This window comes from Rhincodon typus, unplaced genomic scaffold, assembly GCF_021869965.1.
Source record: "Rhincodon typus isolate 14 unplaced genomic scaffold, sRhiTyp1.1 hic_rhity00003352, whole genome shotgun sequence".
Taxonomy (NCBI): Eukaryota; Metazoa; Chordata; class Chondrichthyes; order Orectolobiformes; family Rhincodontidae; genus Rhincodon; species Rhincodon typus.
Genome location: NW_025968990.1, coordinates 1 through 17159, shown reverse-complemented (window position 1 = coordinate 17159; position 17159 = coordinate 1). Strand labels below are relative to the sequence as shown.

Below are 17159 nucleotides of genomic sequence, written 5' to 3'. Positions count from 1 at the left end.
TCAATTAAACAAATTTTGGCTCAAAGGAGAATGTTGTACTGGGGACCGATGCTTGTCTTGCTTGTGATACCAGTGGCATCAGAATGTTGCGATAGCTTTGTGCTTTTGGTTCACATTGCAGGGATTGAAAAACTGGTCTTTTCTTTGCATCCTCTTTTATTCCTACCATGTATTATATAGTGGCTTTGCTTTTATAAGTCACAAAAAGAACAATAAAAGACAAAAAAAATCTGCGCAAGTAAGGTTGTGACATTAAAGATTTTATGCTTTAATAAGCTACTGGTGTCAAAAATACATTACCTCATTAGGTTAAAATTTCCCATACAGAATAAAGTATTAAGAACCAAGCCATACAGATATTAAATATTTGTAATAAAAACTATGGCTGTTAATATTAGAACTGAAACACTGACATAGTATTTTAGCAACATGCTTGCATTGTCTGTTTAATGTTGAGACTGCATTAAGCTTATAAAAACCCAAAAAGTTTGCCTGCAACCCTAACCCTTCAAATGCATTAACATTTTTGAGCCAAAAAGAATGATGGTTCTTCAACTTCAAATTCATTGTACCACGACACTTTCCTTTGATTTTAATTCCTTTAAATATTTCATTCAAATTAAAACAAAAACCAGTGTTCAAAACTTGTGGCATTTGAAGGGTTCCCAGCAATGGAAAAATAGCTTTATCATTGAAGATTATATGTATTGAGGTCAAACCTTCCCAGTCTGTTCTAAGTGTGGCCCTGTTGAAAATGCAATGGGGATGAAGTATCAGGATATAATGTTACCCTCTGTAGAATGCCCTTATAAAGGGAAATGTGAGCTTAATGAATGAATCAAAAAATTTAAAATATGAGGCTCTATTGTTTTCCAATGATAGCAAGAATTGACCATTTTAAGCCGAAATTTGAGTTTTTCTGGAAATATTTTGCACTTTTTAATAAGTAAAATTTAAAATACTTCCTTGCAAAGGCCTCATTTATCGTACATACTGCATAAAGGTTTGACTTAAGTTCAGCAGGGTCTCACAAAGATGCATGACAGATCGACAGAATAAAAGAACTGTGTTATACCTGACCAAAGAAAAAATACAACTAAATATACTTTAAATCTTTTACATTTGTGTTTTGATGTATTCTCTTACTGTGCATTGGATATGTAAAATATTCCAGCTTTTTTTTAATAAAACATTAATACTAAATTATTGGCAGCTTGCCTTTTTCAAGATGCCCCTAGGTTACCACTGACCAGAATATCAATTGAATGCAAATCCAGCACTAAGTAATAAAATGACGCTTTAAATTGATTATATGAATACAAGTAGAAATCCATTCTCTTTCTGCTACTTGAAGTACCAGCACAAGATTAACATCAAAAATCTATAAGTCTTTAAAAGCTTAATATTTAGTAAATGAACAACCAAAAAAAAAGCTTATTGAAGCTACAATGTGCAACTGAACAAAAAGTCCACATACAATAAATCTGCTTTCTAATATAAATTTTTAGCCATTAGTATTTTAATTCACTGAGCATCTGTAGGAAAAAATAATGGAACATTTTAATTGTCTTAAAAAAATTAAGTGCATTTCTTTCAACACAAGAAAATAGCTGCTTTTTAATTGAAAGAAGAGCAAGTAGAGAATTAGAAAAGAACAACATAATGCTACAGGAGAAAAAGAACGGAGAACTTGTTTTGAGAATGAGTGATGTTTTGGATTTGAGAATGACTAGGAGTAATCTATGTGAAGTTATAATGACAAGAATAACAGAACATAGTTTAATTTACGAAAAGTTATTAGCAAAGATGTGGACATGTTGAACAAATAAGTGATTCTTTAAACTACATGTCAATAATAGACTACTTGCAAAATATATCTTTAGAAACTGAAGCAGTTATCACAGTTCAGGCTAGTGGTTTAATGCAGAACCATTTAAGTTGCTTGGTCAAGCGCTGTCAGCAATTCACGTCCGTGCAGAAGTGTTGAGTTCCCTACTACAGGGGCGTTGACTTCACAGTCATATCTTGTCAACTCAGGCAAGGAATAAGCAAGGAACGATGAACCCAAAAGACGGCTTGCCATTCCTGTTGTGATAAACGTGGACAAAGAAACATTCGTATTACGATTTAAAATACTTTGTACCAAGCATTACATTAGGAAGTATTGACTTTGCTATTCAGAATATTGCGTACATTGTTGTTTGTGCAATCCCGAAAAATGTAAGTGAAAGGTGAAAGACAAACGTACTTATGATAAATATTTTTAACAGGTGAAGAGAAAATAAATACAATGGGATAGAAATTAGGATGCACTAGAGGACAAAAGATCATTCTGCAGCTTGCTGTGACATAGTTCACCTGTAAGTTAGCCAACTATTTCAAAAAGCTTAACTTTTCAATTTTGACCTTTCTGAGTGTTGCCAGAATTTGCAATGGATTACTGTTGAATCAACCTCTGAACTGAATAGACTTTTAAATGTGCTGAATTGGTTACTTGCAGCTTGTGGGCACCCTATCTTGCCTCTGGCAAAATGGCCCAGGGCAGGATGATGCCAGGAACAAAGCACACCAACCGGCAGCATATTATTCCATGCTCACCCGCTTCCATGCTTCCCCCATTGAGGTCTAAACATTCATCCCTTTGAATTTGTGCATTCATGTAAAATGAGTGACAGTGGGCAGAATCCTCAGCTCTCACTGATGGTGAGCTTTGAGACAGCAAAAGCACTTAATTAGTTGGGGTGCCATTGTGCTTGAAATCCTCCATGCTATTCCACCCCCTCTCCACCTCCACTGGACATAAGTTCTGGCCAGGAAGGCACATGGTCAACCTGCCCTCCCCACTGCCAATTGAGGTCTTTAAGCCATTTAATGAACTTTTAAGGGCCTCATTTTGCTACTAATGGGACTAAGCCAGCTGCAGACAAGCCTGTAGGGACTGGATAATGGAAAGGGTGGGGGTGGGGGAGGGTCTGTTGAGGGTCACGTTGCCTGACCCTACTACTGACGCCTCCCAGCTCCCTCTCCCCATGACCCCACATTCCATATCTGAGACCTGGGTCACATGGCAATCCTGAAACTGTTTTGCCCACTGGCCACCATCTGTTTGGTGTTGATAGATGAGACTTCCACTCCCAGAGTCTTGAATCCAGGTGAAGGCAAGGTGGTGGCCTCAGTACTGCCTGATTGGCTTGTAGTTCAGCAGGCCTTCCCCAAAAAAATGGCGCAGCACAGATCTCTCCATGGCTCTCAACCCTGACATCTCACTAAGGTTCCACTCAGTGAGTTGGCATGTCATTTTACATCTCTCATAATTTCTATTTCCTTTGTGGCTAATGCATTCAGTATCACCCTGTTTAACATTATTGCATCAGGTCAAAATCTAATATTGATTTTAATATTGATCTTATTGTTATTATTTTCTGTGTGGATCTCAGTAGCCAGTTCAATTGGCTACTTCCATCATTTTAAAGGGTGATAGTTGCTGGAGTAAGAGTCGCCAACAAGTATGAACTTGAGTTGTAAACCAAATCAACAAACACAATATGTACAGGGCAATGCATGATATATAAATATATAGATACACAAATATGTATATAACAATATATGGATTTGCATTTTGTACTTGAATTTCTGCTTAGTAAATGCAACTGTGGATGAATTATGTTTAGTAAATCAGGAAATAAATAATTCAAGGAGATACAAATGAAAAGGAATTGAGTACAGGAAAGGATGTAGGCAGGTCTGGAACACTCCATTCTTACCTGTAAGTGACCCTGAACTCCAGGACTTTTTCTGTGTTAATGAGGAATTGTTTTCAGATTTAATGCTCTTCATTCTCTTCCACAGCATCTGTGAAGTGTGACTCCTTGGTGAATCTTCACACAGAGAGTCCTTAAAGAGAATTAGAATGTCAGTTCATATGAATCCATTTAATTACATAGTACAGACAAAACTATACGAGTTCCAGTCTTTTGGAAATCCTGGTATACTACATCGACTCATTAAACATTATCTACCACGCTAGATACATGTTCAAAAAGCTCCAATGAGTTTGTCAAACATGACCCCCTTTCATAAAACTATGTGATTCTGTCTGATGATACTGTGATTCAATCAACACATTTCAGTTCAATCTGGATAAATGTGAGGTATTGCATTTTGGTACAACAAACAAAAGTAGGACTTACACAATTAATTGTAGGGCCTTGGGTAGTGTTGTAGAACAGAGGGACCCGGGGTACAGGTACACAATTCTATGAAGTTTGTGTCACCTATAGGCAGGGTGGTTAAAAAGGCATTTGGCACGCTTGCCTTCATTGCACAGCCCTTTGAGTATAGGAGTCGGGAAGTCATGTCGAGGTTGTACAGGACATTGGTGAGGCTTATTCTGGAATACTGTGCCCAGTTCTGGTCTCCTTGTTATAGGAAGAGTATTATTAAGCTGGAGAGGGTTCAGAAGGTATTCACCAGGATGTTGCCTGGTATGAAATGTTTGAGTTATAAAGAAAGGCTGGATAGGCTGCAACTTTTTTACTGGAGTGTAGGAGGTTGAGAGGCGACCTTATAGAGGGTTATAAAATCATGAAGGGCATAATATTAGTTGTCTTTTCCCTAGGATGGTTAATTTCAAGACTAGGGGGCACATGTTTAAGGTAAGAGGAGAGAGATTTTAAAAAAACATGGGGGCATGTCTTGTATGTAAAACAGCATTTGGCACGCTTGCCTTCATTGCACAGCCCTTTGATTATAGGAGTAATTGTAGTCACAGTCAGTCAGTGTGGCATCTTATAAATTCCTGCTTTCAGATTAAAACCAGCCTGATTCCAGGTTAAAACTCTGAGACAGATTCTGAACATGGCCTCACACCTACAAGTCAGTGTCTGACCTGAGATGTCACCTTTAGTATATTCCTACTGCTCTGCCTGATTGTCCTAACAGCACAGCACTGACATTGACTTTATAAACACTTTACTCACCGTCTAACACTTTTGGTCACCTGCAGAGACTTATTATCTGACACTCCACTCACACCAGTTGTATGATCTTTTGATCTCTCTGCCCTTGATCTCTTTCTGCATATAAACTCTGTGTCTGTGGGCTGTGCTCTCTCACTGCACCTAACAAAGCGACTGCGCTCTGAAAGCTTGTGGGATTTCAAATACAGTAAACCTGTTGGACTATAACCTGGTGTTGTGTGAATTCTGACTTTGTACACCCCAGTCAAACACCGACATCTCCATATCAGGAATTTCTCAATAATAGATCACAACATTTTTGCAATGGCTAATATTAGACTAACTGGCCTGTAGTTCTCAGTTTTCTCTCTCCTTCCTTTCTTGAATAGCAGTGTTACATTTACTGACTTCCAATTTGGTGAGGCCATTTTAGAATCCAGAGAATTTTCAAAAATCAGAAGTGCATCAACTATCTCAGCAGCTACCTCAACCCAAGGATGTAAGAGATCCAGTCCTAAAGATGTGTCGGTTTTTAGTCCCTAAAGTTTCACTAATACTTTCTCTCTGCTCAAATTAATTACTTTAATTTCTTCACTTCTATTATTCCTTAGATTACCTTTGATTTCTGCTTTGTAACTTGTGTCTTCTGTAAAGACAAGCTGAAGATACATTTGTTCAACATGTCTCCAATTTCTTCATTTCCCATGGTAACTTGTCTTTTGTTTTATATTCCTGGCCAGTTTAACTCACCTATTTCCTACCTTTTAATCAAATTTTTGATCCCTCTTTGCTGGTTTTTAAAATTCTTCCAATCCTCATACTTCATACTGCTACAGCTAAAGCAAAGTGTAGTATGACTTAAATTGTTTCTGGCTTTCTCCTTTTTAAAACATATTATACCAGACTATTAAATGCAAGCTTGCTTGACTACAATAGAAATTGCGTAAAAAAAATAACAAATGGAGTCCACATGAATCTTCCACCTTTAAACATTACATTGGATTCCATTTTTGGAACTTACTTCAATGCAAGTGAGTTAACTTAAACCTGATTCACGGATGCATTCTTAAACTTTGCATGACTATGTTAATTTTAGTTTATTGCTTTGTATTAAATGGCTGTGTATTTTGATAAGCTGGCATTTTATAAAATAAATGGAACTGGTATTACAGCCATTGAAAATAATTTGAGTATTTTAGTCTTTTCAAATTGAGTTTACTCTTTGAGGTTTTTAAAAATCATACCATGGGCTCTTATCAAAGTATTGTGCCACCAAGTGTCACATTTTGTCACTGGCACATCATTGTTCATTGAATTTAAATATGAAAATAAAATTAACATTTGAAAATGCCCACTCCTAATTATTTGCAAATGGACTTACTGCTGATAGTTGGAATATCTGCTCTCCAAAGTCCAGCTGCAGTTTGCGTTTTAGGTTGTTTCTGAACATCATTTCATTGGTAATGTCTTTCCCATGTTGTCCAAAGTTGTCCAGAGACCTAATACCAAGCAGTAATATGGTGTGAAACATTTTACTTAAATTGTCCCCTCGCTTCCTCTATTTTGAAGACATTGGCATTGAAATTGGCCTTCACCAGTAGTGCAAGATGGCCTCACAACAAATTGGCAGACCAATTTTCATTTCCACTGGCATTTGGCAAAGGCTTATTTCACCTGTATTCATTCCTTGGTAGGGTGTGGCTCATTGGTTGTTGATCACTCATGGGATGCACTGCTAAAGAGATCATTCTTCATTTGAAACCCTGGAGAGTGAATGCTAACAAAATAGATGACTATGGGAGGTGTTGCATCAAAACTTGTAATTATTTGAATTCAGTCTGAGCATCGGGAGCAGGAGGCATTAGTAACTGGCAATCAGGAGAGGGAATCTTGGCCAGTTCTCTTCCCTAGACAACAGTGAGACACCCACCACTAGCTCAGCTAAAACCAATAAATCAGCACAGACCACAGGCTGATCTGGGACTTTGTGAGTTTAGCCAGTCACTGGTTTAAGCAGCAGAAGCTTCTGTGATTCACACGCCTCAACTGAAGTTTTCTGTTAAAAAAAACAGAGAATGCTGGAGAAACTCTGGTCTGGCAGCATATTTGAAGACAGAAACAGAGTTATGGTTTCGAGTCAGGTATGACTCCTCTTCAGAACTTTAGGTCTGTTGAAGTTCTGGAGAAGAGTCATTCCAGACTCAAAAACATCATCGCTGTTTCTCTCTCCACAGATGCTGCCAGACCTGCTGAGTTTCTTAAGCATTCTCTGAACTTGTTTCAGATTTCCAGCATCAGGCTTTTACTGAAGCTTTCTTTACACTGCCGGCCAAACAGGCAACCCACTTCCATTGTCCTAACACCCTCGCTCTCTCCTAATGCTGCTACAGTGACCACAGCACAGTGTATGAAGTAGAATTAAGGTTCTCTCTTCCTGTTCTCCCTCCGCTGTTATAAGGAAGTACTCAAGTACCTCAGGACGGAAAGAAACAGAATGTGAACTCAGCCAAACCACGCTTACACATGCTGTATCATTGTGTTTAATATTGATTGCTTCATGCTTTCATACACCTTGTTGTTGAAAATTGGATTAAAGTGTAAATAGCTTACACTTGAATATTGCTCAGAAGAAACTTACTCCCCAAACGTTTAGTCTTGTATTCATCAGGACAGATGCAAGAATGCCAGATTTCAAAGGCAGTACTGTATGAGATAAAAGTACTGTATGGTTGACAAATCAACTATGATTGGTTGGGATGTTGTAATGGAGAATGAAGCAAGGAGTGATGCCCCCGCTACCCACCATCACCCTCATGTTTTTGTTTTAGGTCTCAGTAACAGTAGACTCGAAGCCTTTAAAGCTTTAGAGAGCGTTAATGGGTCTGTGCTGGGCCATCTGAGGGCTGTTGGCCATCTGTCCTGCCAGCAGCTGTCTGGTCCCAGCAGCGCCACCAGCAGCAGTGGCCACTGTGGGGACTACATTTTGGCCCAGTTAAGAAGAACCTGCTTTCAGGGTGACTAGAAGGCATGCAGCAGCATCCTGCAGGGAATGTGGAAGCAAGCACGGGGGGAAACTGGATGGAATGTTCAGGCTATAACAGGGGGCACCTACTTGAGAGTCAAGGGTTGGGGCCCTTGTTTACAAACAGAAAAGACCCGTGAAGGACCTCCACAAAAGAAGGGACAAGTTGGCCATCCTTATTTACCTGTGACCTCTAAAATGGCAGCATGGTAATGGCATGAGTTGGAGGTGGGAATGCTACTGGCAAAATTTTACCAGCTTGTAAACCCATCTGCTGTGGACCTTACAATTCTACTCCACGTTTTACACATTTCTGTTACTAATTCATTCAATACTTATATTTCAGAATGAAATTGTGCATTGAGGTGAAAGGAAACCCAATGGTTGAGACAATATTTTATTTGATGTTATTTCAGGAATGCAATTTATACGAAGGGGCCAGTTAGCTCAGTTGGTTGGAGTATGCTGCTTAATATTGGAGGTGATGTAGCTGTGCTAGCTCTTGGAGGCTGCCTCTTCAACTTGCCACATTATGATGCTAAAGGTAGATGTCAAGGGACTCCAAGCAGCAAGTAGTGATGGTGCAGAAGGGCAGCTGGAGCAGTCGAACAGACACTCACTGGAAAGAAAGAGTGTCTTTAGGTGGAGAGAGGGCTGAAGGAAAGGGATGGTAGACAGACAAAAGAATTTGTCAGCCCAACATAACCCAAATGGCTCTTCCAATATATAGTGTTTCTTGTATTGTTGCATGGGATGTGAATGTCACTGGTAAGGCAGGAATTTGTTGCCCTCCCTAACTGCCCATGAACTGAGTGACTTGTTAGGCCATGTCACAGGGCAGTGAAGAGTCAACTACATTTCCAAGGGTCTAGAGTCACATGTTGGCCAAACCAGATAAGGGTGTCAAATTTCTTTCCCTAAAGAACATTAGATTCTAAAGAGTTTCTTGTTTATCGTTAATATCCCTTGCTATTTGTAATTACCCGATGCCAGTGGAATGATCCTGATTTATGATGCTTGGGTTGCCCACGAGTTCAAATCTCGCAATAAATAGAGATGTGTGGAGATCCACAATTTGCAATTCTTACTAACGACACTGCATGAACAATCAGTCTAGGATGCTGAGTCTTCTATTAAATTTACGCTGTCTCTTAGTGTTTGCGTCAGGGTTCAGTTATTTAAAAAAAAAGGAAGAGGTCAAAGAAAGATAATTTGATTCAGTTGGATGATGAGTTTTTGAAAAAATGTTCGTGTTTTAATTCAGAGTTCCAAGAAGTCTAACTTTAAGATTAGAGCATATGGAGCAAGAAGGAAATGCTAAATAGCCATTGAAATGTTTCATGTTGAAGCCAAATCATACTGTGGCAATATGTGTGTGATTGTTTGAGGTTAGCACTTCAAGGACTGTAGTTTTGAGGGGGTGGAGAAGAAACATTTTTTAAAATTTCTAAGAGTGTATTGCTTCAGAACCAATCGCCAAAACATGCAGGAGTGACTCCATCTTTTAATCTAAATGCATAAAATGCAGTAATATCTATTCCTTGTCTTCTCTTTACCTTTGTTTATACAGTGATGTATGCCCCAGTTGGCCAGGAGGGATACCAGGCAATGATCCTGTCCTCTGATCCATCAATCTCCATTTTCTGAGTGTACAATCAAAAGGCGGATCAGGCGGCCATTGGACATTCAGTCTGCCACCCATCGAGGATGCAGGATTACATACAGGTGCATGGTATGGTGGCAGAGAAACCCCGTTTCCAGTGTTGTATGACAGTGGGTGAAGGTGGCTGGAGTTATTCTTCTTTACTGGCGCCATCTCAGGACAATACTTGTCAAGCATCATCTGCTGATGTGAGGTGACAAAATTTGGAGCAAACGACTGGAACACATTATTCATGTTGTTGGAATAATCTTGCGTTCTTGGCGTGTTCTCGGAAGGGGGCTGCTCATCATGGCAGATTGGGCTCAGCTGGAAGTCTTCCCCATCCATGGGAATGTAGGGAGCCAGAGTTTCAAGGTCCAGATCACTCAATTCCGCCTGGAACAACAAATTAAAGATGGTGAATAGAAGATGGAATATTATGCATAGAACGCTTGCAATACCTAACAGTCTGTTTAGTTTTCCACATTTTACAGGATACAGGCTATTCTACTTTACAGTAAATCAAGTGAAAATGTACTTAGTAAGAGAGCAGTACAACTTTTTTTTTAACTAGGACTGCCATAGTTTGAGAATGAGTTGGGCACCACAATCAAAAAGAGTCGGAGAGAGTTAGAATTGCTTTTAAAAACAATGCCAAGGGAAATACTAATGGTAAACTGAAACTTACTCATCATTTTTCCTCCCCTCAAAGAGCACCCTACTACTGTTTCAATTAGACCCTGAAGTTACTCATGGAAAGCTCCTGAATGGATAAATTGCCTATGAAAGGTAAGATTAAGAGGATGCGCTTTCTTAGCTCAAAACTTTTAACAAATCTAAATGTTAGGCTTTCCTATGATCACCTCTCTTACCACTTATGGACATTTAGAGTCATAAATACCTACAGCACAGAAAAAGGCCCATTGAGTCTGCGAAGCTCAAAAACAGCCACCCAACTATTCTAAACCCGTTTTCAAACACGTAGCTATTAGCCTTGTATGCCTTGCCATCGCAAGTGTACATCTAAGTACTTCTTAACTGTGATGAAGGTATCTGTCCCCACCTAGATTCCCACTACCCCGTGAGTGAAAACATTTTTCCTGACATCCACTCTAAACCTCCTGTCCCTTACTTTAAATTTATGTCCTTGGTCACTAATCTCTCAACCAAGGGAAAAGATTCTTCCCATCTACCCTGTCTATGCCCTTCTAATTTTATACATCTGAACCATGTCCCCCGTTAGTCTCCTCCGCTCTAAGGAAAACAACCCCAGTCTATCCAAACTCTCTTCATAACTCAAGTTCTCCAGCCCATTATCTAATTTTAGAACTGCTATCTTTTTAACTCATTATTTTAACACATATTGCTTAACAATAAATCTACCATTATAGAAACCTAAAAGTACTTAGGTGTATTCAAAGTTAGAGTTGGTTTAATTAAAAGCCTTTGTTTTAATAGATATGTCACCTTATTTCTCTGAAGATTTAAACTGTAAATAGTTAGATCTAAAACTTATTAGAAAAATTTATTGGAATAAGCCAACAAGCTAATTCCCAGCTGATTATTATAGAGTCATGGAATCTTACAGCACGGAGACAGAACCTTCAGTGAAACTTGTCCATGCTGAACAACTTTCCCAAGACTAAGGTCCCGACCAGAAATGTCAGCTTTCCTGCTCTCCTGATGCTGCCTGGCCTGCTGTGTTCCTCCAGCTCCACACTGTGTTATCTCTGACTCCAGCATCTGCAGTTCTTACTATCTCCTGGTCACAGTTATATGCGTTTGGCCCATATCCCTCCAAACCTTTCCTATCCATGTTTCTACCAAATGTTTTTTAAATGTTGTGACTGTACCTGCATCTGCAACTTCCTCTGGCAGCTCATTCCATACACAACCCACCTTCTGTCTGAAAAAGTTTCCCCTCAAGTCTCTCTTAAATATTTCTCCTTTCACTTTAAAAATATGCCCCCTAGTTTTGAACTTACCCACCTTAGGGAAAAGACCTTTGATATTCATCTTATCTATGTCTGTTGTGATTTTATAAGGTTCTATAAGGTCACCTCAATTCCTTCGCTCCAGTGAAAATAGTCCCAGCCTATCCATATAATTCAAACCATCCAGTCCCGACTACATCCTGCTAAATCTTTTCTGAACCTGCTGCAATTTAATATTTTCCATCTATTGCCACCAGAACTGTACAGAGTACTCCAAAAGTGACGACACCAATGTCCTGTACAATGCAAACATGACGACCCAACTCCTATACTCAGTGGTCTGAGTAATGAAGGCAAACATGCTAAATGCCTTCTTAACCATCTGTCTACCTGTGATGCAACTTTCCAAGGACTGTGTCCCTGAACACCAAGGTCTCTCTGTTCAACAACACTACACAGGGCCCTACCATTAATTATATAAGTCCTGCCCTTGTTTGTTTTACCAAAGTGCAATACCTCACATTGATCCAAATTAAATTCCATCTGCCACTCCTTAGCCCATTGGCCCAATTGATCAAGATCCCTTTGCAATCTTAGATAACCCTCTTCACCAATATATCACCAATTTTGTGGAATTTTATAGACATTTAAATAAATAGTCAAAACATGCAAATTAGAAACTGAAATATCATAAACATTTTAAAAAATGAAATCTTGATCAAAATAGAGAAATCTAGCATTACAAATACAGAATTATTTATCCAGGACCACAGAGTTTCTTCAGTTAGGACTTAGCACAAGATCCCCAGCTAATTCGTAAATGAGGTGCACATTTTATTAGAGAGTTCCGACAGTGATCTTACAGCTTAAAAGAGGGAAGTTCTCGTCAGTTCAGTGACAATCTGTGGAGACTTCAACAGTGCACCCAACGTAGAAGAGTAGAACTTCTGTAATCACTGATCATATGCAGGTTACAGTGAGGGAAAGAGAGGGCACAATGTGAAATCTTACCATGAGTGAACTGGTGAGATTAGGTACAGTTCGGGGGTTTAAATGGTCAAAAAAAAGGAAGCCCGTTGGGAAGCTCACTGCAGCCCACTGACTGTCGGGGGAAGGAGGTGGGCAGCTAATCCCTTCCCTGGAGGTGTGCTGGTCTTTGGAAATGTAAATGACACTGGAAACCTCAAAATGAACCTGCTTTGCAGGGCTTAACTGGCCAACCAAGTTGCCCAGACTTTGGGAAAACAGGTAGCTGCAGTGTGTGAAGATATCCATTTCTTGAGGACCAGGAAGAGCATGAGGCCTCCTTCAGGCCCTTCAAGCTCCTGCAGCATTATCCCACGCTTCTCCCTTCCTTCCCCACATCTTCCCTAGAATTGCATGCACCCTGAGACTGGGTGCACCCATGAAGTTAAGCATTATACCTCAAACCATCCCACAGTCCCATTGCCATTATTGAGATCTATTTGGCCCCATACAACCTTCACCAAAACTTTCCCTCTCTGATTGGAAGCCAAGCCTGTTCATCAGGTTGACGTTTGGGTGGAATGCCAAAAGGAACCCACTGTAGAGGTGACAAACTCTGCATTCAGTGGGGAAATACAGGCCTCATGGTTTCCCATGCTCCACCCCCTCTCACTCCCTCCTCAGGCTTCAAGGTGTTAAAAGTCTCCACGCACAGTTGCTTTTTGTTTCAAGATGATCAAAGAACACAAATTTAAGGTGATTGGCAAAGGAGGAATGAACCAGGACCAACTGGATTGCTTTTTAAAAGTGCTGGCACAGACTAGATGGGCTAAATGGCCTCATTCTGAGATACACCATGTTGGGTTTCAAAGGAAAAGTGACAGTGATTGATGCAGTGTTACCAAATTACTGTGGCAAAATTCCAGGTAATGTTCATGACCCGCTGTTCCAGGTTCTGTAGCTTGGAAATACAATGAAAAGTCCCATACATATATATCCCTGTTCCAGTTTATAAATTATATTCCATTGCCTTACAGGTGCATGCTTTATGTGCTACTCCTTCACACTACAAGTGCATTTAGATGTAGAGTGTCTACAGAGATGGTTTTTGCAAATCTTTTGAATGCTACTTTTGTAAACTGGAGCGAACAATGGGCAGAATTGCGGGGAGTATGTTGCACTGGGATCGTTTAATAATCACTGGCATTGTGCTGTTGAAGGGAAATCAGCCTCACAGCAATCTACCTCTGCACAATAAGGATCTTCTAGAAGAAGCAAAGTAACTCAAACTGCAGTGCAACAATGAATTTGACATGATAATATTGAACCATTTCAACTCATCAATGACTGATGAAACAGGATGATGTACCATCCTGCTCATGTCCACGGCTAAACAGCTATGCTGTTCACAGATTTATTATATTTCTATAAGATGTAAACATATATGTTATTGGAAATTAAGCGTGAGTCTAGATCTCTGATCTTCTATTCAAAGTAAAAGTAACCATCATACTTCACAAATTCTGAGGTGACCTTATATATCTCAATCAAATAGATGCTTTTTTAATGTCTCCATCGACCTCTATGATTGGCTGAGAACAACATATTTAGTGGTTATTTTGTGTTTGTTTTGATGAACTAACCTGAGTGCTACATTGTTTTTTTGCTTCAGTGTCCATAGCAAAAAGTTTCTCAATCAGTTCAATCTTGAGATCATTGTCCAAGGAACTGTAGTAGTCTCCGGGGCTACTTGGCTATAATTGCAAAGTAAAGAAACATCTTTAAAATGCATTGTCCTGATGAATAAACTAATTCATCCAATTACTATTGTACATCACTAAATGGCATCAAGCATCACTTACATCTGTCTCACAGGTTTGATTCAAAACCTTTGTTGCATGCAATGAATGAAGGTACTGTTGTTTCTCAGAACTTGGAATCAAAGACAATTATATAAGTAGAAAATGCCCACACTGTGCAATTTTAACTAACTTGGAGATGACTGTAGAAGTAAATACGAAATGCGGATTACATATCGCTCAACCAGCAGTGAAAGAATATTATGATGGCAGACTAAAAATAATATTGCAACAGAAATTCCTTTCAATTTTAAAAGGATTTTATGTTCTGTGATCACAAACACCAAAGAAAACTTAACTTAGATGGTATACACTCAACTAAAGTATAAAATAGTAATGGCTTTATTTAACAAGTATTATTTTAAACATAAATTCTAATGTTATTTTTCAGAATCATCTCACATAAAGTCTTTACAAATGTCCTTTGAAAGCATACACAACAGGAATAAATTTTGGATTGTGTAATGCTGGCAGTGAGCCTTCCTACGGCAGCACTTATCATAAGCTAATGGTCAGAAAATGATAGGCAATGACTAGTATTTAATGGAGAGTCAGCATTAGGCCCATTAGGAAGGCCCAGTGTATGAGCTGTCTCTTAGGCAGTTATACAATCATAGAGTCATAGAGTCCGTCCAACTCATCCATGCTGACCACATACCCTAAATTAATCTAGTCCCATTTGTCAGCATTTGGCCCGTATCCCTCTAAACCCTTCCTATTCACATACCTATCCAGATGCCTTTTAAATGTTGCAATCATACCAGCCTCCACCACATCCTCTAGCAGCTCATTCCATACACGCACCACCGTCTGCGTGAAAAAGTTACCCCTTAGGTCCCTTTTAAATCTTTCCCCTCTCACCTTAAACCTATGCCCTGTAGTTTTAGACTCCCACACCCTTGCCTATTTACCCTACCCATGCCCCTCATGATTTTATAAATCTCTGTAAAGTTACCCCTCAGTCTCCGATGCTCCAGGGAAAAAAAACCCAGTCTATTCAGCCTCTCCTATAACTCAAACCCTCCAACCCTGGCAACAGCCTCATAAATCTGTTCTGAACTGTTTCAAGTTCCACAACATCCTTCCTATAGGAGGGTGACCAAAACTGCACGCAGTATTCCAAAAGTGGCCTAACCAATGTCCTTTACAGCCGCAACATGACCTCCCAACTCCTATACTCAGTGCACTGAACAATAAAAGCAAGCATACCAAATGCCTTCTTCACTATCCTAACTACTTGCGAGTCCACTTTCAAGGAACTGTGAATCTGCGCTCCACGGTCTCTTCGTTCAGCAACAATCGTCAGGTCCTTACCATTAAGTATATAAGTCCTGCCCTGATTTTCCCTACCAAATTGCAGCACCTCACATTTATCTAAATTAAACTCCATCTGCCACTCCTCGGCCCATTGGCCCATCTGATCAAGATTCCATTTTACTCTGAGGTAACCTTTAAACTTGTCTACTACACCTCCAGTTTTGGTGTCATCTGCAAACTTACTAACCATACCTCCTATGTTCACACCCTAATCATTTATATGTGTGACAAAAAGCTATGGACCCAGCACTGATCCTTGTGGCCTCTAGTCTGAAAAGCAACCCTCTGTCTCTTAGCTTGGAGCCAGTTCTGTATCCAAATAGCTAGTTCTCCCTGTATTCCATATAATCTAATTTTGCTAACCAGTCTAACTTGAGGAACCTTGACAAACACCTTACTGAAGTCCATATAGATCACATCCACCACTCTTCCCTCATCAATCCTCTTTCTTACTTCTTCAAAAAACTCAATTAAGTTAGTGAAATGTTAACCGACAGTTACGGGCCTTTCCCAAGAATAAGCATCCTGGAGGTGCAAATAAGACCATAAGACCATGAGATACACGAGGAGAAGTAAGCCATTCAGCCCACCAAGTCTGCTCCACCATTCAATGAGCTCATGGCTAATCTGATAATCCTCAGAGCCACTTTCCTCTTCTTTCCCTATAATTTGGGATTCCTTTGTTGATTAAAATCTGTCTGTCTCAGCCTTGAATATACTTAATAATCCAGTCTTGACAGACTATGGTAAAGATTCTGTCTGAAAGAAGACATTCTTCCTCATCTGTGTATTAAATGGATGATCCATTATTCAGGGATTATGCCCTCAGGTCCTAGATCCTCCGATAAGAAGAAACAACTTCTCCACATTGGCCCTGTCAAACCCCCCCCCCCCCCCCGAGAATCCTGTACATTTCAATAATTTCTTCTAAGCTCCAATGAGTAGAGGCGCAACCCTACTTAACCTCTTACCAACAGTATGGCACTTGTTTAGCCTCTGGACTGGGGATTTAATCCCAAACCTGCCAAACAGAGAAAGCTAATATTGAGCCAAAGTTGCATAAAAAGTGCACATAAAAAGTGCACAAAAAGTCCCACCCACAGAGAGATGCCAGCCAATCGGAAGTTGCCAAATTGGGCTCTGCTCAGTGGAGCACTGACTTCTGCCAGCAATGCACCCACCCAAGGCCTTGTATTGCTGAGGCACCAAGTCACAGAGGAGAGCAGGTGGGAGGAAAGTCATGGGGTGGAAGTCATGGAGAGTAGGGGAACTGGCAGCAAAGCTGGGGAGGATTAGGATGTCCCCAGGGTCCATCGGTTCTTCAACCCAAGAGCCCCGATACAACCCCCAGTAACATACGTTTTCAATATTCCAGCATGACGAGTCTCCTGTAGTGATGGTATCAGAGCTTTAGTTGGGCATTAATTGCCTCCTTAAGGGCTTCTGATTGGCAGTGGGACA

The 17159-nt window shown here is 39.9% G+C and overlaps 1 protein-coding gene across 1 annotated transcript; it reads right to left on the bottom strand.

The window, feature by feature from the left end:
• Nucleotides 1–247: 247 nt before the first annotated feature.
• On the bottom strand, nt 248–14276 carry LOC125481733 (endothelial PAS domain-containing protein 1-like; the record flags this gene model as incomplete). The annotated part of the gene is made up of 5 exons (XM_048593631.1): nt 248–2085; nt 3765–3894; nt 6340–6457; nt 9537–10018; nt 14166–14276. Coding segments are annotated over 5 exons (993 nt in total), but the record flags the coding sequence as incomplete, so codon positions are not given.
• Nucleotides 14277–17159: the final 2883 nt, after the last annotated feature.